We start from the raw sequence: 21,869 nt of genomic DNA, 5'->3' as shown, positions 1-21,869 counted from the left end.
GGTCGGTGGCCTGAAGGTCCATGCAGCATGCATGTGTGTTCAGAACCAAGGCCAAGTGATGCTGTGGCAGTAGGCCGTGGGCAAGCCCTGACAGAAACACAGTGGATTCATCATGTGCATGATTTGGAATTACTTTTCAGTAGTTGTGCATTCAGGAACCTTGTACTACTGCCAAATTTTGCACAACCCCAACCCACAGTTTAAAAGGTGCTGCTTTATAAGACCTTTGCCCAATTTCTTAATATCCCCTCAGTTACTTTAAGACCCAGCCCATGTGCCTCCTCCTCCATGAAGCCCCCAGCTACAAGTGACCTCTGCCTCCTCACCTTTCCCATGGAACTTTTCTTGGCCCTCTCCATGGCATTCACCCAACTGTCCCCTAGATCACAGCTCAGTGACTTCCCCCCACATCTCCTACCCCTTAGATAGCAGCGAACATTTATATGGTGCCTACTGTGTGCTACACACTGGGCTAAGTGCTTCTTTACAAATATCATCCTCATTGGATCTTCATAACAACCCTAGGCAGTAGGTGCTGTTGTGATCCCCATTTTACAGATGAAACTGAGGCAGACAGAAAAAGGGACTTGCTCAGGGTCAGGCTGGATTTGAACTCAGTTCTTTGGGACTCTAGGCCCAGCATTCTGGGCACTGTGGTGCCCCCAGCTGCCCTTCCCTGAGGGGAGGGCCAGGAGAGGGCCCTGGGCCTTGGATTCTTCCTAAATGTTTGCCTTGACTTCCTCCCTCCCTCCCTCCCAGCAGACCTCCACACCTCTCCTTCTCTGACTGATTATGCCAATTGCTCTCCCAACTGCGGTCCGGGCAATAGTCCCATTCCACCTCCTCAGCCATGATGTAATAGGTGCGGACCGCTCGGTAGCGTGGCCGGGCTCCAGACATTCCACCTTGGCACCTGGAAACATTGTAGGACGTCCTCATTCCCGCCTGGAGATGGCTGCCTTCTTGGCAGTAGACCTCAAAGGTCCCTGGGTAGAGGAGAGATACGGGGGAAAGATCTGCCTCAGAAGGCCATGAAAGAGGTGGTTCTGGGCAGGGATCCCCGGAAAAGATAATGAGAAGAATCCTGACACCTCCAAATGCTTCCTGAGCAATACTCCCAGGAGACAGGGAGAACACATGTTAACCCACCCCATTTTACAGAGGAAGAAACTAAGGCCCAGAAAAAGCTACTCCATATTAGGTGGGAGAGAAACAAAAGAAGAAAAAAGAGAAGGCATCAAGAACAAAGGCATGGAGGTGGGAAATTGCATTTAGGAGCAGAGGGATTTGCCCAGTTACAAAATGGCCAAACCAGCATTCAAACCCAGTGATGCTCTCTACTATACCACACTGCCTTTGTCAGGTAGCCATCCCCTAATAAGGGAGAGAGAGAGAGAGAGACCGAGAGAGACAGAGACAGAGAGGGACAGAGACAGAGAGACAGAGAAGAGGGTAGAGAAACAGAGAGAGATGGAGAGAGAGACAGACAGACAGAGAGGGAGAGAGACAGAGAGGAGGGAGAGGAAGAGGGAGAGAGAGAGGGAGAGAGAGGGAGAGAAGGGGTCTTGGCAGGAAGTTATAAGCAAAATAGGGTGGAGTTGGGGAAAGGGTCCCCATGGAACAGAGTCTATCAAACATCTTGGGGTTGAAGGAGCTCTCAGTGCAGGGCTCAGCCTTGGTCTCTGGCTCCATAAGGTCCCCTTCAGCTCTGGCCTCAAGAACCCATCTTCCTCATCTGCCTGTGTGCCGAGAGCTCTCTCACCGACCAAGTCAAGCCAGACAGCTGCACATTCCATTGTGACAGCTCGGAATTGGCTGTCCACGTAGCTCTTAACAATGGAATGAGTACTAAAATCCGACTTGGTCAAAAGTTCCACATCAGAGGCTCAAGATCAGAGGACATGGGCCGGACTTTCATTTCTTGGGTCTTCAACTCAAGACTCTCTGATGGCTCCCTATTACCTCTGCTGTGATATCATATAGGGAGATGAGGGGACCTGGCCTCCAATGCTGCCTCTGCTACTTTCTACCTGTGTGACCCTGGCCAAGTCACTTCCTCTCTAGAGGCCTTTGTAAGAATGAGGCAGTGGGAGTAGAAGATCCCCCTCCTATCTCTACTCACTGGCCCATGTACCCTGACGTGCCAGCTCTGACAAGTCAAGTGGGAAAACTCCTGCCCCCAAGCCTGCCTGCTCTGAGTGGCCAGTTTTCTAGGCAAGATTCTGGCACCTTGGGGCCATCCTCACACTCAGGTGGTGCCAGGCCTTGTTTCTCCCTCACATCCATACTCCTTTCTCTAAACTCATTGTTCAAGGTCTTTCCTGGATCACTGGGCTCCCTCCCTCAGGTCTCTCCTCATCCACAAGCTGCTGGGGTGATTTTCCTAAAACATATGGCTGATGTCCCTCTTACTCAAGGACCTCCAATGGCTCCCTATTGTCTCTGAGATGAAATCTAAACTTCTCTGCTCGACAGCTAAAACCTTTCTGGAATGTTCCCCTCTTCACCTCGGCCTCTTCCATTCCCTCTTGTGCTCTTCCCCCAACTTACCACATATTGGTGGGGGGGGAAATATCTTTAATTATTTACATGTTAACCTTCCCATAGAATATCAGCTTTTTGACAACAGGAATGATTTGACTTTTCTCTTTGTGTCTCCCCTGTACCCAGCACTGTGCTTGGGACATCATAAAATGGCTTCTCCCAGCCTGGAGATAGTACACCCTGAAGCCACTCTGTCTCAGCTTTGACATGCTAGGTTTTGGGGTCCCTGCTAGCTATGACATTCTGGGTTTTGCAGCCCCTGCTGTGACATTCTGGGTTTTGGGGTTCCTGTTGTGACATCCTGGGTTTTAGGGTCCCTACTAGCTATAACATTCTGGGTTTTGGGGTCCCTGCTAGCTCTGATATTCTGGGTTTTAAGGTCCCTATTAGCTGTGACATTCTGGGTTTGGGGATCCCTGCTAGCTATGACATTCTGGGTTTGGGAGTCCTTGCTGTGAAATTCTAGATTTTGGGGTCCCTGCTAACTGTGATATTCTGGGTTTTGCATCCCCTGATATGAAATTCTGGGTTTTAGGGTCCCTGCTAGCTGTGACATTCTGGGTTTTGGGGTCTCTGCTAGATCTGACATTCTGGGTTTGGGGATCCCTGCTAACTGTGACATTCTGGGTTTTGGGGTCCTTGCTGGGACATTCTAGATTTTGGGGTCCCTGCTAACTGTGACATTCTGGGTTTCGAGGTCTATGCTAACTGTGACATTCTGGGTTTTGGGGTCCCTGCTAGTTGTCAAATTCTGGGTTTTGAGGTCCCTGCTAAGCTGTGGCATTTTAGGTTTTGAGGTCCCTGCTTGCTGTGACATTATAGGTTTTGGGGTCCCTGCTAGATATGTCATTCTGGGTTTTGGGGTTCTTCCTAGCTCTGACATTCTGGATTTTGGGGTCCCTGCTAGCTGTGACATTCTGGATTTGGGTCCCTGCTAGCTGTGACATTCTGGATTTGGGGGTCCCTGCTGTGGCATTCTAGATTTTGGACCCCCTCTTCCTGCTCTAATATTCTCTGTTCTCCCCATCCTGTATATTTTACAGGAGGATATAGGAAAGCAGGAATGGGGGCCGGGGATTGGAGGAATTGGGAGGAGAATGAATATTGAGAAAGATATGTCATGGAAAAAAACAAAAGGAATTCATTTTTTTTTTAATGTAATCCTTTCGATTTTTTTCCCTGACAGATTAAAGCAGAAGGGAGAGGCTTCTTCTGTCTGATAAGCTTGGCCCTCCCTGGGACCCCTTGGAATATCTGATGGGATCTGAAAGCTGAAGGCCAATAATAAAGGCTAGGGAAGAATGATGGCAGTCTAATCTGAAGGGTGACATTTACCTGCTGCTCCTAGTCCAGTGAGGGTGGAGCCCCTCAGCTCAGCTGATTGGATGGGATTTTCTTCTTGAGCACCAATGGGAGCCATGGGGGCATTGGGAGAGGCTTGGAGCAGCGCCAGCCCAACAATATAGGCCCCCAAGCTCTCAGCCCCAACTACCTGGTTCTCTAAGCAGCGCTGTGGACACCTACTGGCTGTATGTGAAAAACCAGGACTGACTGCACAGACCCAGGCCTGCTCCCCAGGGTGGAGACCAGGGCTGCTTCCTCCCTGGACCACCTGGGCCTAACCCCTCATTCAGACTCCCTTTCCTCCTCTGGAAACTGAAAGAGGGGACAAGGTAGTGTACAAGGGCCCAGCGGGCTCTGGCCCCGACTCCTGATTTTCTCAATACTGCTTTTTTTCAAACATATCCTTCCTCTACCCAGAGAGCTGTCTACAGTAATAAAAAAGAAAAGAAAGAGGAAAACAGGCACCCTGACAGAACTAACCAATATATTGACCGAGTCTGATGACACATGTGACATTCCGCACCAATGGCCTCCCACCTGGGCAAAGGCGAGGGGGGGGGGCTTCTGTCTGTCTCAGAGGTGATTCGGGGGTGATTGGGTGTTTACTGTTCCTATCCTTGGTTTTTATGTCACCTTCATTCCACAATACAAATCTCCCCCCCCCCCCCAAGCCATTGAGACAGCCTTCCTGGAAACAGCAGATAAAAAAGGGAGGGAGGGATGGTGAAACCAACCCTCTATCAACCCTATGCATATATCAACCCTGTGCATATGATTCCCCCATCTTTCATTCTCCCTCCCCACCTTCCTATCTCTCTGTCTCTTTATATAGGGATGCTCTCTGAATGAATACAGAAACCCTCTCTATGGTGTTCCTAATGGAAGGTCAGGGTTCATGGGGTAAAGCCCCTTACGCCAACTCTTCCAGTCTTAACCCCATATTATTTCCCCACAACATACTCTATGCTTAAAGCAAAATGGATTCTCCTCTGCTCCCAAATCTCCATGCCTTTGCTGGTGATGTCTCTGGGCCTCGAATAACACCCCACCCAGCTGCTTTCTTCACCTGCCAAATGCCCAGCCAGTCTCAACCCACCTCTGCCTATCCCCACCTGCCCCCTCAGGTTTCTTGGCCTCTCTGCTCTGTCTAGCTCTAATGGGCTAGTGAGGAAGCAGGATTGCCTGGCTCTGAATGTTCCCAAGCCCTCGGGTCCAGCAGAGGTAGGTCCCACAGCCCCTTTTTATCCAGCACAGCACCTGGGTCCCCACACCATGCCGGGAAGGTCTGGCTGCATCACATTAGGATGCGTGGGTGGCCAGGCCTCCTGGCAGGCCTTCTCCCCTCTCCTCTCCCCACTCTCATGACGGTGATCTCATCTGCTCTCATGGATTCAATTAGCATCTCTCTGCTCTTCTATGCTGATGTTTCTCAGATCTAACCTCTCTGCTGACCCGCAGGCTCCCATCTCCAGCTGCCTGTTACACATCTTCCACTGGATGCCCCATGGACATCTGAAATCCCCACATGGCCACAACATCTCATTAGCTTTTCCCCCAAACCTCCCATCTGCTCCCTCCCTCTCACCCCCCATATCCAAGCTCTTGTCAAGGCCTGTCAACCTGACCTTTACAGCATCTCTCACATATGTTCCAAGGTGCAGGCCCTCACACCTAGACTATGGCAATGCCTGCTAACACATCTGACTGCCTCAGTCTCCCCACTCCACTGCATCCACCAGAGACCTTCCTAAAGTACAGGTCTGACCACAGCCCCTACTAATAGACTCCAGTGACTCCCTATCTGGAATTAAACATAAATCAAATAGAACATATGTTTGATTTTATATATATTTTTATATTTTATTATATAATATAGTATACAATATAGCATTATATAACATTATATATTCTATAATAATATAATATATTATTCTATATTCTGTATAACATAGAATAATCTACAATCAAATATATAACATATATTTGATTTGATTAATATATAACAAATATTAAAAATCAGATATAAAATCTGGTCTGGTGTTCAAAACCCTCCCTACACACATTTCTAGTCTGTTTTTCTGTCTTTTTTTTGGGAGGGGGAAAGGCAGGGTAGTTGGGTGACTTGCCCAAGGTCACACAGCTAGTAAGTGTTAAGTGTCTGAGGTCAGATTTGAACTCAGGTCCTCCTGACTCCAGGGCTGGCACTCTATTCACTGCAGTGCCACCTAGCAGCCCCCATTTCCAGTCTTCTTCACCTTCTGTAGCCACCCCCTCCCCACAGACTCTGATCCAGGGACACAGACCCTCCATCTCCCAACTCCAGGCATTCTCCTTGGCTGTGCCCCCTGCCTGGAAGGCCCTCCTTCCTCATGTTCACCTCCTACCTTCCCTGGCTTCCTTCAGGTTCCAACTAAAATCCCCTCCTCTACAGTAAGAGGGGGATGGGAAGGGGGAGAAGGCTATAAACATTTATACAGCACCTACTAGCGCTCAGCATTTTACAAAGATGATCTCATTTGATCCTTACAACTCTGGGAGGTTAGGTGCTATATGACTTCCACTTTATAGTTAAGGAAACTGAGGCAGACAGAGGTTAAATGACCTGCCCAGGATCACCTAAGTGTTTGAGGTTGGATTGATATTCAAGGCTTCCTACTGACTCCAGACCCAGCCCTCCATTTAGCAAATCACCTAGGTCTGAACCTGTCTCAATCTTCCCTAATTCTGGGGTCCTTCCTCTGTTGATTGTGTCCCATGAGGCCTCCAGTTGGGACGCAGTTCTGTGCATGTTCTCTGCCCCATTAGACTAGGAGCTCCCTGACAGCAGGGGCTATTTTTACCATTCTTGCCATCCTCAGTGCTCAGTACAGTGCCTAGCACATAGTAGGTGCTTAATAAATGTTGAGTGGGAGGACAGACCCCCTAAGTCAGGTCAGACACTGGACAGCCTGGGAGAAGGGAGAGAAGGAGAGAGGCCTTGCAGGCCACCAGTGTAGAAAAAGCCAAGAAGGGTCCAAAGATCTGGGGCAGTGAGGAGGGACTGGGAGGTTGGGGGGGCCACCTCTCACCATCCCAGGGACCTCATAGGAAGCCAGAGGCCTTACCTGGAGTGTCTGGATGCATGAGCACTGTAGCAAAGGTGTGTGGGAAGAGGGAAGCTCCAGCCTTCCTCATGCCCAGCATCTGGATGGTGTGGCCCTCAAACATGGCTCCATGCATGTCAGTCTCGGTGCCCAAGCTTAGCAAGTGCCAGGCCACTGTGTCCCCCTGGCATACAGCTAACCCAGGCAGATTTGAGAAGACAAAACCATTAATAGCTGAAAAAGAAGAAAAAAACCCAACTTAACAGTGTTAACAGTGGAGGCAGGTCTGATCACACCACCCTTCTGGCTCAGCTAAACCACCAAGGGTTTGCAGTGAATGAACAATTGGTAGATTTCTTCTGCACACTTCTAATGACAATTGCTGTTTATTAAGCCCCTACTATGTGCCAGACACTGTACTGTCCATTTGTCACAAGTATCCCATTTGATCCTCATTGGACTTACACGAAATACTATTGTACCCATTTTATACCTGAGAATACTGAGGCAGAAAGTAGTTCAGTGACTTCTCTGAGGTCACTTAGCTAGCAAATGTCTCAGGCCAGTTTTGAACTCAAGCCTTCTTTCTGCCAGGTTTACTTCTATATGCTCTCACCTTGCTTAGGGCCTATATAGTAAATGGTCTTTTCAGAGTATTATCCTACAAAATTAAAATGAGAGCTGGCATTTATTATGCCCCTACTATGGGCCATGCACTGGGCTCTACCCCATTTAATAATATTACTACATCTTGGGGTGGCTAGGTGGCACAGTGAATAGAGCATCGGCCCTGAAGTCAGGAGGACTTGAGTTCAAATCCAGCCTTGGACGCTTGACACAAAACTAGCTGTGTGACCTTGGGCAAGTCACTTAACCCCAATTGCCCTCCAAAAAGCAAGAAAAAAACAATATTATTACATTTCATATTCATGACACTCTCAGGAGTTATGTGAAAGACTATTATATCCATTTTACCCCTGAGAACACTGAGGCAAAGAGTAATTCAGTGACTTCTCTAAGGTCACTAAGTCACAAAGTGTCTCAGGCCCTTGGGAAACTCAAACCTCCTTGACACCAGGCTTAATTCTCTGTGTCCTCACCCTGCTTGCTTTCTAATTCATTAAATATCCTTTTCAGAGAATTGTCCCACATAATTATACTGACTACTAACATTTAGTGCACCCCTACTATCTGCCATACACTGTGCTCTACCCCATTTAGCAATATCAGTGTGTTTCATGCTTGTGACATTCTTAGGAGTTGTATGAAATACTATTTATACCCATTTTACACCTGAGAACACTGAGGCAAGAAATAGTAAGTGACTTCTCTAAGGTCTCTGAAGTTAAAAAGTGAATCAGGCCCATTGAGCACTCAAGTTAGGTCCCTAACATAGTAAATGTCCTTTTCAGAAAATTCTCCCACATAATTATACTGACCACTAGCATTTAGTGCACCCCTACTATATGCCATGCACTGTCCTATGCCCCATTTAGTAACATCATTTAATTCATGCCCATGACATTTTTAGGAGTTACATGAAACACCATTAAACCCATTTTATTCCTGAGAATACTGAGGCAATGAATACTTGAGTGACTTATCTAATGTCTCTAAGCCTCATTATGAGGGTGATTCATAAGGACAATTCTCTGACAGAACTAGAATTTGGTAAGCACCTACTATGTGCCAGATACTGTGCTCTTCCCTCTTCTTTAAACCAGGCTCAGTTCTATGTGTCCTCATCATTCTTCCTCCTGAATTCATTAAATGTCCTTTGAAGAAAAGTCTCCCACATGGCAAACTAGGATTTAGTGTGCCCCTACTATACACTATGCACTGTGCTAAGTACCATTTAGTAATATCACTGTAGTTCATGCCCATGACTCCCTTAGGAGTCACATGAAATATTGTTATACCCATTTTGCACGTGGGAACACTGAGGCAAAGAGTAGTTTGCTGACAAGGTCTCTAAATGAAAAATAGGATCAGGCCCACTATAAATTCAAGCTAGCTCCCTAACACAATAAATATTGTTTTCAGAGAATTCTCCTATAGAATTATACTTAAAATTGGCATTGATCATGGCCCTACTATGTGTCATGCATTATCCTATGATCCCTTTTAGTACTATCCCTGTATTTCATGCCAATGTCTCCCTTAGGAGTCCCATGAAATATAATTATACCCATTTTACATGTAAGAACACTGAGGCAAAGAGTAGTTTACTGAGTTAAGGTCTCTAAGTCACAAAGTGGATCATGAAAACATTGTGAACTCAAGCCTTCTTCACTCCAGGCTCAGTTCTTAGGTCTAAGGACCTCGCTAGGTCCTTAACACAATAAATAACCTCTTCAGAAGATTCTCCTATAGAATTATAGTGACAACCAGTATTTAGTGCTGCCCTGTTAAATGCCATGCACTGTTCTCTGCCTTATTTCAGTGACTTCTCCAAGGTCTCCAAGTTAAAAAGCAAATCAGGCCCGTTGGGAACTCTAGATAGCTCCCAGGTGTTTTAAATGACCTTGTCACACTATTGTTCCTCACACAATAAATGTCCTTTTCCGAGAATTCTCCTACAGAATTATACTGACCACTAGCATATAGTGCACCCCTACTATGTGCCAAGCACTAGGCTAGGACCTACCTAATAATATTAGTGTATTTTATGCTAATTATATTCTCAGAAGTTACATGAAATATAATTATACCTATTTTACCCCTGGGAACACTGAGGCAAAGAAGAGCTGAGTGACTTATCAAAGGTCTCTGCGTTAAAAAGTGAATCAGGCCCACTGGGAACCCAAGCCTCCTTTAGCCCAGGTTTAGTTCTAGGTGCCCTCACCTTTCTGCCCCCCTAATTCAGCAAATAGCCTTCTCCCGATATTCTTCTACAGGAATCTAACAAGAACCATCATGTATTCAGCACTTTCTGTATCCTCACATACACTTAGCTGCAATATTATTATGCCCACTTCCCCTCTGAGAACACTGAGGCAAAGAGTAGAATGACTTCTCCAGGGTCACTAAGCTAACCCATTTCTGAGTCTACTTCCCAACTTCATTCTTGTCCCTCTATTCACTCAACCACCTCAGTGTCTAATAAACATAAGGACAATTCTCCTACAGAACTAAAATTTGGTAAGGACTTACTATGTGCCAGGTGCTGTGCTCTTCCCTCTTTAGAAATATCATCCCAGCTCATCCTCATCACAACCTTAAGATTTCCATGCAATCATCTTATTAAACCTGAGTTTTAAACTTTTTTTTAAACTTTTAAAGCACATTTTAAACCTGAGAATAGTGAGGCTGCAAATGGGTAAAATGACTTATCCAAGGTCACTAAACTAGAAAATGTCTCAGGCTAATTTTGAACTCGGGAATTCTCTGCTCCTGTCTCAGTTCCATATCAGCTCAGCTTGCTGACTGCCTGATCTGTTAAATGGGCCTTTGAAAGACCTGCTCAATTACAATGACTACTAGAATTTAATAAGCACCTACTATGTGCCTTAAAGTAAGCAAAGCACTTTTTCTAGCCATCTCCTCACATCTAGATCCTTACAACAACCTCAGCACTTAGACCCAAATTATCCCATTTTAAGGTTGAGAACACTGAGGCCTAATAGTTCCCTGATTTCCCCAGGGTCAGTAAGCTAGAAAGTGCCCAAGGCCAGTTTTGAACTCCAGACTTCCTGCCTCCAGGCCCATGGCTCTATGTAACAGTCTGCCTAGCCTTCATTGTTCAGAGGGACCTCAGGGGAAGTCTGCTCTGATACACTTATTCCACAGATAGGGAAACTGAGGCTCAGACACAAGAATGAGTTGAGATGAGGGGAATCAGAGATTTCTTATGTGTGAGGTCCTCACAGACTCTCCTTTGAACCTTCAAATTCACACAGATCAGGAAGATGACTGGAAATTGTCACATCACAGATTGAGGAGTTCAAAAGCAGCTCCAGGAGGGGCGACTAGGTGGTGCAGTGAATAGAGCACTGGTCCTGGAGTCAGGAGGACCTGAGTTTAAATCTGGCCTCAGACACTTAACACAAAACTTTGGGCAAGTCACTTAACCCCAAATGCCCTGCCTTCCCCCTCCAAAAAGACAAAAAAAAACCCAAAACACCACAAAAGCAGCTCCAGGGCCAATTCTATCTATCTCCAAAAAGGGAAAGAAAGCCAGAGAGGCAAGGTAGGATCACACACGGAGATCATGGGACCACACATTCCAGGGTGAGGGAGGGCCTCACTGTCCTGTGAAACAGGCGCTTGGGAGATAAGGCCCCTAAGTGCCTGTCTAGCTAGAGACCTCTAGGGAAGCTGCTTTGCCTCCCTGGCCTCAGTTTCCCTCTCTGTAAAAACACTGGGGAGGACTAGCTGGTTTCAGTGGGCCCTTCCAGTTTTAAGGTGCTGATCCCCTAAACCTAAGTCACTTTACCTCCTTGGCCTCAGTTTCCTTTACTGTAAAATGAGGTGTGGAGGGGGCCAGGGGCTCAAACCTCTTTTTGTCCCAGAGCCCTTCAGACTTCTCAGAATCAGCTTAGAAAATGCACACTATAAAACGGAGAGGACCACAGAGAAAACCAACAGCATTAAACAGTCAGACCCAAAGTTCTACAAAGCTGAATCAGGTACGGGGCTGAGGCTCTCAATGGCCAAGTCTATACCAAGGGGAGGCTTTTCCTTTTTCCACATGAATCCAGAGAGAGGAGGTGGCATCTCCTGCCTGGTCCAGCAAAGAGTCACTGAGAGACTAGACAAAAAGCCCTGGAAATGGGTTTTTCTAGAAATTTCTCCCAAAAGAATGAAGGCTTGTTTTTTTTCTTTCCCCACTACCAACACTGCCCCCTGCTGTCCATAAAAAGCACCAAGCCCAGATAATGCAGCCCACTGTTTATAAAGCCATGAGTCTGCCATTTGAGCTAGAGATTGGAGGAGCAAATACTTGTTAAGCACCCTCTCTGTTCCAGGCCTGTGGCAGGGGTTAGGAGAGAAGAAGAAAGGCAGCAATCCTTGCCCCTGAGGTCCTTAAACCACAAACCACTGCTGGCCCAGTCCGAGGAGTGGGTAACAGACATCAGAAGTACCCCCGTCTACATCTCCGGAGGCGTCAATATGCAAGGCCTCCCAGGGCACCAGTCTGTACATGATGAAAGGAACATGGACACTCCATAACCACTGCCAATGTGGGGGGTCTCTGAGGCCTCCTGTACCACTGGGATAACCTCATCAGAGGCTAGGTAGTCCAGTGAGCAGAGCCCAGGGCCTGGTGATGACGGGAAGACCTGAGTTTAAATCTGGCCACAGACACTTACTGGCTGTGTGACCCTGGGCAAAGTTATTCCACTTCCCTGACAAATGCCCTCCCTTTAAAACAAAAATCTTGCACAGCTCTTCTGTACCTTCCCATGGCATTCTAGGCTCCCCATAATCAGACGCCAGGAGACCTTTGCAGTTGTGTCTCCCATCAGGCCCCTCGAGGACATCTCTCAGCAAGCTGGGCTCCACTTGGAGCCCCCAGTAGGTACTGAGCTTTCATTTCCCCAGGGTTTTGCTCATGTTATTTCCCATACAAAGGAGAGAGGTGTCTTAGGACACACAGAATATCAGAGGTGGGGCAGGGAGGGCCAGACCCAAGAATGGGGTCTCACAAGGTACTTATCCACCATCTTTGTAGTGAATTAATCATTCAACCCTCTGAGTTGCAGTTCCCTGAGGGGGGGGAGCAGTGTTGGTCACCCTGCCGCAACTACAGGTATCTGAAGCATTGAAATGTTGGCATCATATCTCCCAAGTCTACTATGAGTGCCAAGGACCAAGGTCAGCCAAACTAGGACCCTCTGACACCGGCTTTATCCATGGCTGTTGGTTTGGGCAATGTCCAAGTTGAGGGGAGCCTTAGAGATTATTCACTCTAGAGACTCCTCACTCTCAGTTGCCCAGGCCTGGGAACACAGTGGCTCCTCAGGTAAGGCCTGGTTTGGCCGGTTCTGCCTCCCCCAGGTCATCTCTCCCCCAGCCTTGCCAAACACTAGGCCGGACAGGATAAGCCCTGGAGCCCTGGTGGCTGGAGGGCTGCAGGAAGCAGGAAGGCAGACCCTTACCGTGCATCTTGTTGGAGTCTAGGAAGTTCTCATCATCTTCCAAGAGGTATCTTTGGTCCAATATGGCAGCATCCTTGTTCGTGCTACTGTACCAACTCTCATTCTCATCAAAGACAGTGAAGAGAAGAAAGAATTCCTTGTCCACACCTTTCTGTGGGTCCCAGGGAGAGAATAGAGGATCATGGGTCATAGACCTGGAGCTGGAAGGAACTTTAAAGGTCATTGAACTAGGCGCTATAGTGACTAGAGTGCCTGGCTTGGTGTTTGGAAGACCTGAGTTCGAATCCTGCCATAGATACTTACTAACTATGTGACCCTGGGCAAGTCACTTAGCATCTGTGTCTCAGTTTCCTGATCTAAAAAAGGGAACTATAAAATAGCCCCTCCCTCATGGGGTTGGTTAGGGGAGGATCACCTGAACTTTGCAAGCCTTAAAACTCTATAGAAATGCTAGCCCTTATTATTGAGCCTATCCCTTTCATCTTTGAGAAAGCTGAGAGTCAGGGAAGGAAGGATTCAAACTCTCTGAACAATGACTCCACATGCCAAGGGCCAGGGTCAGTGTTGTGGAGCTGCCCGGCCCATTTCCCTAAGCCCAGGGCCCAGAAACAGTATCCAGCTGGGAGAGGCTTCTCACACAAGCTAGCCTAGGAAGGTAAGTTAGTCAGGTTGTGTCCAGGGGACAATGAGCAAGAGGGTCAGAGACTGAGAGAAAACTAGGGGATGAGTGGAAGTTGGACTAATGGGACTGGGGAGAAAACAGGAATGCAAAGCAATAGGAGTCAGACAGGGGAGAAGCTTGGGGAGTTCTCGAGAAGAAAGGAGTACCCCTGAATCGATAACTGTTATTTGCGAGCTGCCAGCTTTTGGAAGAGGACCAAAGCACCATTCATCTCGTCCTCTAAAGCCCAACCCATGAACCCATGAACCTCTGACCCCACCACACATCCCCACAATCAGCTCCAACAGACCGTGCCTCTCCAGCCTACCCACTCCAACCCAGGCATCCCCCCCACTTCACTCCACCTGCTTGCCATTGGCCCCCAGGGAGCCCGCTCTGCAGACCAGAAGGGGCCCTACTAGGCCGGAATTGGTGTCCTTGATGGGATTGACAGCTGAGAAATACATCCAAGTGAGACAGGCTGGGTCCTTGGCGGTGGGGCCAGCATGCGGAGGGACTATCCAGCGGTATGTGACCTTCTCAAAGGACTTGGCGACCAAGCCATGTTGATGTGACCCTGGATAGGATTGGAGATTCAGAGATTTACAGTTGGAAGGGACCTCAAAGGTTATCTAATCCAAAAATCCTCAATCTTTTAGGGTGTTATGAACTCCCATGTCCCAGGATGGTGAAGTCTCTGGACCTCTTTTCAGAATCATGTTTTTAAATTCATCAAATAAAAACATGGGATTACCAAGAAAGCCAATTGTATTAAAATACAGTTATCAAAATGCTTTTGAAAAGTTCACAAGACAACCCCCAGGCCCTGTTAAGAACCTTGGATCTACCAAGACAGTTCTGCAGAACTTAAAATGAAAGGTGCTGTCCATCTCCAGATAAAGAACTGGTAGAGCCTAAATGTGGATCAGAAATACTTTTTCTTTAATTTTTTTATTATTCCTGAGAATTTTTGTCTCTGTTTTCTTTCCCAGAACGACTTATATGGAAATGTGGCTTTGCATGACTACACATGTATATCAAATTGCTTGACGTCTCAATGGGAGAGGGGGGGAGAAGAGGAAGGGAAAGAATTTGGAACTCAAAATTTGAAGAAGAAGAAAAAAGAATGTCAAACCTTTTTTATATAATTGGGAAAATATTAAATAAAGGGAAAAAAAGAACTTTGGATCTACTATAAAATTTTCTTTTTACAGATGAGGAAACTGAGGTCCAAGGATTAACAGTGACTTGGCCAAGGTCACCCTAGTAGTCAGTAATGGAGGCAGGATTCAGACTCTAAAGCCAGAACTCTTCCCACTGGTACCATACTGCCTCTCAAAATGCCGCATGATGGGGTCAAAGAATTCTGTACAACCAATGTCCAGATCAACCACTTCTAAGGGTCCAAACAAGAGATGGAAAGCTACAAAGGCGAGTCAGTGTAAGGCCTAAGCAAGACATCTAGTATGTTCCAACTTTGCCATTGACTAGATGGGTGACAGAAGGAAAGTCATTTCCCTTCTCCAATTAGGGCCTTGGTTTTCTCATCTGTAAAATGGGGATGATAGTATGTATATCGCTGTAGATGGAAAGGGGGGTAGCCGGGAGTTAGGTGGCAAGCAGATAGAGCTCTAGGCCTGAAGTCAGGAAGACTCATCTTCCTGAGTTCAAATCCACCCTCAGACACTAGCTGTGTGACCCTGGGCAAGTCACCTTACCCTGTTTGCCTCAGTTTCCTCATCTGTAAAATGAGCCAGAGAAGGAAATGGCAGACCACTCCAGTATCTCTGCCAAGAAAACCCCAAATGGAGTCATGAAGAATCAGACACGACTGAAACACTTGAACAACAGCAGATGGAATGGGATCTGTCCCCATCTTCCAGAGGGCAACACTGGCCCTGCCCTGCTTCCTGCAGATGAGCTGAGACAATGGCTGCCAAGGCCCTTCCCAAAGAATCAAGTTCTCAATATGTTTGAGGCCTCATTCTTCCAGCTCTCCAAGCTGAAAGGGCCCTCAGAGGCCATCTAGTTCAGCCTGTTGCCTGGCCAAGAATTCCCTTTGGAGAACTCCAGGAAGAGGGATCCCAGCCCGTCAGCTCTGGGACAGCTCAGATTGTTAGCAATTTTTCCATACTTTGCAACTATACCTTCTCTCAGAAACATCCCGCTGTTGCCCCTGGTTCTGCCCTCTGGGCCCAAGCAGAATAAAGCTAATCCCACCTCCATAGAACAGGCTTTCACATACTCACAGATGGCTATCACAACCCCCCTGATCTTGTCTTTCCTAAAATGAGCATCCTCAACTGTTTCCACCGATTCCCGATGGCCATAATATAAAGTCTTTTCCCCAACCTGACTGTCCTTCTCTGGCCACTCCTACAGAGGAGCCCAGAAAACTCCCCTGGGGGGTCTGACCAGGACAGAGAAGGGCAAGCCTCATTCAGAGTATCATGGGGAGCAGCTAGGTGGCACAGTGAATAGAACACCAGTCCTGGAGTCAGGAGGACCTGAGTTCAAATCTGATGATGAGGGTGGTCATCTGTGGCTACCCTGGTGCCGCCAGTTCTCTGGCCTGTCAATGTGTGGGTTCCAGAATTCTCCACAATACTCTGAATGAGGCCTACCTTCCTCTGTCCTGGTCAGACTACACCCCAGTGTAGTCGGCTCTGGTGAGAGGATCATGGGGGCAATTTGGTACATCAAGCAGCCACTGAGGGCTCTTGCCATTGGGTGAAGCAGCCTGCCCAAAGGAAGCCCCCAGGCCAGGGACTGACTGACCATCATTGTACACTGTGCCCTCGAAGTCCTGGTCATAGAAGACGCCATGGGGCTGAATGCTGAATGGTTGTGAGGCTCTATTGTAGAACACTATCTCGATGGTATCTCCCACCTCAGCCCTTATCACCGGCCCTAGTGGGAGGAAAAAAGGAGGGCTGAAATAAGAAGGGTTTTAGAAAGAAGGAGGAGGGGGCAGGCAGGAACAGGAAGGGAAGGAGGGAGACAGACCAAGGAGGCCCCGGTTTAGGTTTATAGTAAGGGCTTGTTGACTGATTCAAAGCAGAGGAGAGCTCAGACTTTGTCTTTGCATCTCCAGCACCAAGGACAGTGCCTGGTCCACAGGAGGCCATTGTTATTGTCCACCCCTCTACTCTAGCTGTGGATGCAGGAAGAGCTCAAACCAGGTCTTCCCCAGCACAGTGGCCAATTGCTCCCAGTTCTCTGGCCTGCCCCAGCCCCATGTTCTCGAGGCTCCAACTCTACCCTGGCGAGGCTCACCCATGATGCCCAGGTGCAAGGTTTCCTCAGACTGTGGCAGCTTCGTCTGGAATGTCTCATCTGTGTACTGGACGTAGCGGACTTTCCAGTAACTTCCCCCAATCCGACTGGAACTCTTCTGGAAGTACTTTGCCGAGTCGCTAGGACAGGTAGACCCAATTGTCACATGACTTCACTCCCCATCTCCTGCCCCCTTTGAGATCCCCAGGCCTTGGTGTAGATGACTGGAGGGGGCAACACACATGGAATGCTGTGGAATCTGGGTTTGGGCCACAGTTCTGAAAGTCACTGGACTGTGCAAACCAGCAATACCACTGTTGGGCATGGACCCCTAGGGCCAAGGGGAAAGAAAGAGTGCCATGCATAGAAAATATTCATCAGAGAAGTAGAAGCAAAATGAGTTGTCAACAAACCAGTACAGGAATAGCATGCGCTTTTATTGCCCAGAAGTCAGGGAGACTTGGCTTCAAATATGGTCTCAAACACTTACTAGCTGTGTGAACTTGGGGCAGTCACTTCTCCCTTTGCCTTAGTTTCCTCCTCCATAAAATGAGGAGGTTGGACTCAATAGCCTTGGGGACAGACTCCTTTGTAATGACAAAGCTTATAAGCCAATGATCCTATGATCAGTCACGGTCTTTATCGTGATCGTGGGCTCTGTAAATATTGTATTGGCACTACAGTCACTGATCCTGACTTCCAAGAACCCCTGATGAAGGAGAGGACACGTGGACTAGAGGTATGGAAGAAGGTCCCACAATGCCCAGATGGTGACTTATTTTGACTACACTTATTTGTTATAAAGGAGGACTTGTTGATTTTAGGGTTGAGGGGGTCACTGTGGGGAAACAGTAGTGATAGAAAAACATATAAATGCCTTCATCAAACATTAAAAAACAAAAAAAGGAAAGCTCCCTTCTCCTATCTCCATGGGATACTAGGCAGGCAGCTAAGCCCCAAGTGCAGTGATGGGCCCCATCCCACTCCCCTAGCCTTGTCAACACCGCCTACCCCTTCCCCAAACACAGTCCCTCCACCCCCCTGACCTCTGTGAATGAAAAGAGTGCCTGATTTAGTAAGGGGACTTGGCTCCAAGGCTACTGACCGGAAGACCTTGGGCCAATCCCTCAGTGTCCACAGTTGTAAAAGGAGCTAATTAGAACTGCTGAGCCCTGTGACATGGAACAAAGCATTTCAGGGCCTCCAAAGCAGCTCTCAAGGACTGCTGTCTTCATTTCCAGAGATGAAGTGATTTGCCCAGGGTCACTCAATGAGTAACTGTGACAGCCAGAATTCCAGCCCAGGGCTGCTGGCTGTGGCCCCTGCAGCAGACTGCACCCAGAGCAAGACTCTTCATTATCCTAGCAGGCCTTCTGATTCCCAGGGCAGTACACCAAGCTGCCTGGTGGAAGGAAAATTCCGAGTTGGAGGCTTCTTCTGGGAGCTACACTGGGGCCTCGATTCTCCAAGTACCATACAACTCATGTGTGTGGGGGGGGGGGGGGGGGAACTTGGACAAGTCCTCCAACCCTGGCTGGAGGACTTGGGATGTGACCTCTCTGGGCCTCAGTTTCCTCATCTGTAAGATGAGGGGAGTTAGCCCAGATTAGCTCTAAGGGTCCCTGCAGCTCTGAACACTCAAGGTCCTTTCCTGTCTCTGATACAGTAAGTCTGTGAAGAAGGAAAAAGCAAGAAGCCCCTACATTTGTTGTGGTGCTGAGGCACCGGAGGTCCTTTCCCAAGGGCCACCTGCCTACTCTCCTGTGTTCCACCAGGCCAGCCCAAGTCCCACAGGATCCTACGTCTAGAGCAGGAAGGAGCACCAGAGACCAGCTAGTCCAACCCCTTCATTTTACGGAGTGGGAAACTGTGGCCCAGGGAGGCAAAGGGACTTGCCCGGGCTTGGAAAAGGCATTCAGAGGCCAGCTAGTACAGCTCCCTCTTTTTAAGAAACCTGCCCAGATATAAACACCACAGAACTGTAGCTTAATTTATAAAATAATACATTTTTGCAAATCGAGATTAAAAAATATATCTTCGGGAACAGGATCTTTTGTACTCTTACACGACATATACTATGTTATCTTTGTAAATTTTTTCTGTAGCACTATGTACCCTGTGTATTATAAATTCGATGACCCAGAGCAAGTTTTTAAAGGGGAAATAGTATTAGAAGAGGGAAGATTAAGTACTTATCAAGGTTACTGATATGTAAACTAAAACTGTGCTTGCTTGAAATGTTGGAAGAAATGGTAAGTTTTCAATGGAGAAATCTTCATAATGGAATGATTTAGACTGACATGATATGGCCCATTATTAAAATAAAATACTGTTTAAACTTAAAAAAGAAAGGAACCTTCCTGAGGTCACCTACTCTGGAGGAACCCCAGAAGCCATCTCATGTAATCACTCCATTTCTCAGATGAGCAAACTGAGGGCCAGAGGGGAGAAATGTCTTGCCCAAAGTCAGAGAAGCAGCAGGATTTGAACCCTGTTTCCTCTTGACTCCCAAACCAGAGCTGTTTCTGCTTGTTTCAGTCATTGTTCAGAAACTTTCCAGCTTGGACTATGCTCTCAGGCTGGGCTCTCCATACAGAGTTCTATGGTCACGAGACCTCCAGAATGTTCTAGCTCAGTCAGTAGGTATCTGAGCATTTACAATCCAAGAGTTTGATGGGGGAGGTGGAAGAAAGGAGAAAGGCAAAAGGAAATACCAAGGGCAGAGAGGACCCGAGAGAAAGAGAAAGGGCTCCTGTGCCCAGTCTGGAGGGTACCTCTTACCTGCCTGGCTCCTGAAGGCTCTTCCCAGTTCTTCCATCTCTCCCCGTAGGCCCATAGTCCCAGCGCTCCTCCGAGGCCCCAATGAAGTACCGTCGGACTTGGCCTGTAAGGGGAGCCTTCGAGTGGGCCATGGAGCATGACTTGACCTCATAGAGTGCCTCCATTCCACCTGGAGAAAGGACAGCATGATGGACAGGGGACAGTAACCCTGAGCCCACACATCTCAGCCCCACATCACCAGCAGGCCTGGTGTAGCCAAGGAAAAGACCACCATACCCACCATCCCAATCACACTCCCTCATTTAAGCCTACTTCCCTTCCCCTCATTCTCTTCTGAACTCTACATTCTGGCTTCTGCCCTCATCATTCAAATTGCTCCTTCTGCAGGTACCAACAATGTCCTGATTTCCAAATCTAACAGGCTCTCCTCCATCCTCAGCCTTCCTGACCTTGGACGCTGAGGATCAACCTCTCCTCCCTGACACCCTCTTCTGGCTCTCCTCCTCCCCAGCAAACCGCTCCTTCCCAGGCTCCTCTGCCAGCTCCAGGTCATGGCCTCCAACCATGGGCATCCTCCAAGGCTCTGCCCTGGGCCACCTCCTCTTCTCCTTCTGAACTATCTTCCTTGGTGATCTTATCAGTTCCTAGCCCTGGTGTTTCACATCAACTGATTTGGGGGCCTCTCAAATCAGATGGCCCATAAGCATCTCCTCAGCAACATATCCAAAACAGAACTCATTATCTTTCCCCCACACCTTCCCTTCTTCCCAGTCTTCTCACTGATGTCAAGGTTGTGGCCATCCTCCCAGTCCCCCAGACTCACAACCCCCATTGTGAGCTTCCAAAGACCAAGTTTACTCATGTCACTTCCTTCCTCAATAAACTCCCATGGCTCCCTATTACCTTCAGGATCAAATCGAAAGGCCTCTGTTTTACAACCAGACCTTCTTCCCTTTCCAGGATTCCCACACTTTCCTCCCATCTCTGTATTCTGTGATCTGGTAACACCAGCCTCCCAACTGTTCCCCCCATTTTCTTCCATCTCCCAACTCTGGGCATTTGCACTAGCTGCTCCCCTTCCTGGCTTCCCTCAGGATTCATGTCCAATCCTACCTTCTGCAGGAAGCCCCTCAGTTGCTAGAATCTTCCCCTCTGAGATTACCTCCTGTCTACTTTGTATGTATCTTGTATCAAATTAATTTACAGGTTTTCTCTCCCATTAGACTGTGAGCTTCTCAAGGGCAGGGACTGTATTACTACTTTTATTTGTATCACCAGCACTTGATACAGCCCTGGCACATAGTAGGCACTTAATAAATGCTTGTTGACTGACTACCACCAGCCTAATACTACCCCAGAGGTCAGAACTCTCTCTACTCACAGACAGAAAACTATAAGAGCAGCTGCTGCTCTCTTGCTCCCACAGATCAGGTGCCTTGCCTTTCAGACTGTGCTAACATACAGGTATTCCTAAGCTCTGCTACCAGGCACTACTGTCTTTCTCCCAGAATGCCACTGTCTTTGCACACAGTACCCCCACAGACACCCCACTCTCCTCCAAACCATATTCCGGTGTCTTCAGACTCTAGTTTTCTGGGCCCTCTATCTAGACAGCCCTGGCCCAAAGACCCTCCCTTGCTAGAGCCTCTGCAGGGGACCAGGAGCACCTAAACATCATACCTCTCAGATGACTGTTCACTTGGCAGCTCAGTAGCCAACTTCCAGGGACCTGGGGCACCATCTCAGCAGTCACAAAGGTGGCTGGAAAGAGGGAGGCCACATCTGTGTGGTGGCCCCGGATCATCAACATCTGCCCAGGGAAGAAGGCTGTGTGCACATCCACCTCACTGCCCATGCCAAACAAGTGCCAGGCCACACGCTCCCCAGCACACATGCTCAGCTCAGGCAGGTTCCCAAAGACAAAGCCATTGATTGCTACAAAAAAGACCAAGATCCCAGAACATCAGAGCTGGAGGGGACCATGGAGAATATCCAGCCCAACCCCTATCTCCTTCCAGATGAGGAATCTGAGGCCCAGGGAGGGAAAGTCACTTGTCCAAGGTCACACAGATGACAAAG

At 48.0% G+C, this 21,869-nt stretch overlaps 1 protein-coding gene across 4 annotated transcripts in view; it reads right to left on the bottom strand.

The window, feature by feature from the left end:
* The window catches only part of HEPH (hephaestin), a 68,597-nt gene that overhangs the window by 22,614 nt on the left and 24,114 nt on the right, over window positions 1-21,869 (bottom strand). For 3 of the 4 annotated variants that reach the window (XM_069100401.1, XM_069100403.1, XM_069100402.1), the window contains 8 exons: window positions 21,471-21,725; window positions 19,791-19,959; window positions 17,010-17,149; window positions 16,512-16,643; window positions 14,099-14,310; window positions 13,073-13,223; window positions 6,993-7,205; window positions 773-986 (listed from right to left, as the gene is read on the bottom strand). In XM_069100401.1, coding sequence (XP_068956502.1) covers window positions 773-986; window positions 6,993-7,205; window positions 13,073-13,223; window positions 14,099-14,310; window positions 16,512-16,643; window positions 17,010-17,149; window positions 19,791-19,959; window positions 21,471-21,725 — 1,486 coding nt within the window. The remainder of the gene's footprint in view (window positions 1-772; window positions 987-6,992; window positions 7,206-13,072; window positions 13,224-14,098; window positions 14,311-16,511; window positions 16,644-17,009; window positions 17,150-19,790; window positions 19,960-21,470; window positions 21,726-21,869) is intronic. The other variant, XM_069100404.1, reaches the window with a different exon arrangement.

Source organism: Petaurus breviceps, unplaced genomic scaffold (assembly GCF_028583685.1).
Source record: "Petaurus breviceps papuanus isolate PSGF00001 unplaced genomic scaffold, PetGlider_PUasm1.0 400, whole genome shotgun sequence".
Lineage (NCBI taxonomy): Eukaryota > Metazoa > Chordata > Mammalia > Diprotodontia > Petauridae > Petaurus > Petaurus breviceps.
Note: the sequence above shows the minus strand (reverse complement) of the source record. Positions and strands in the feature narration are given on the sequence as shown.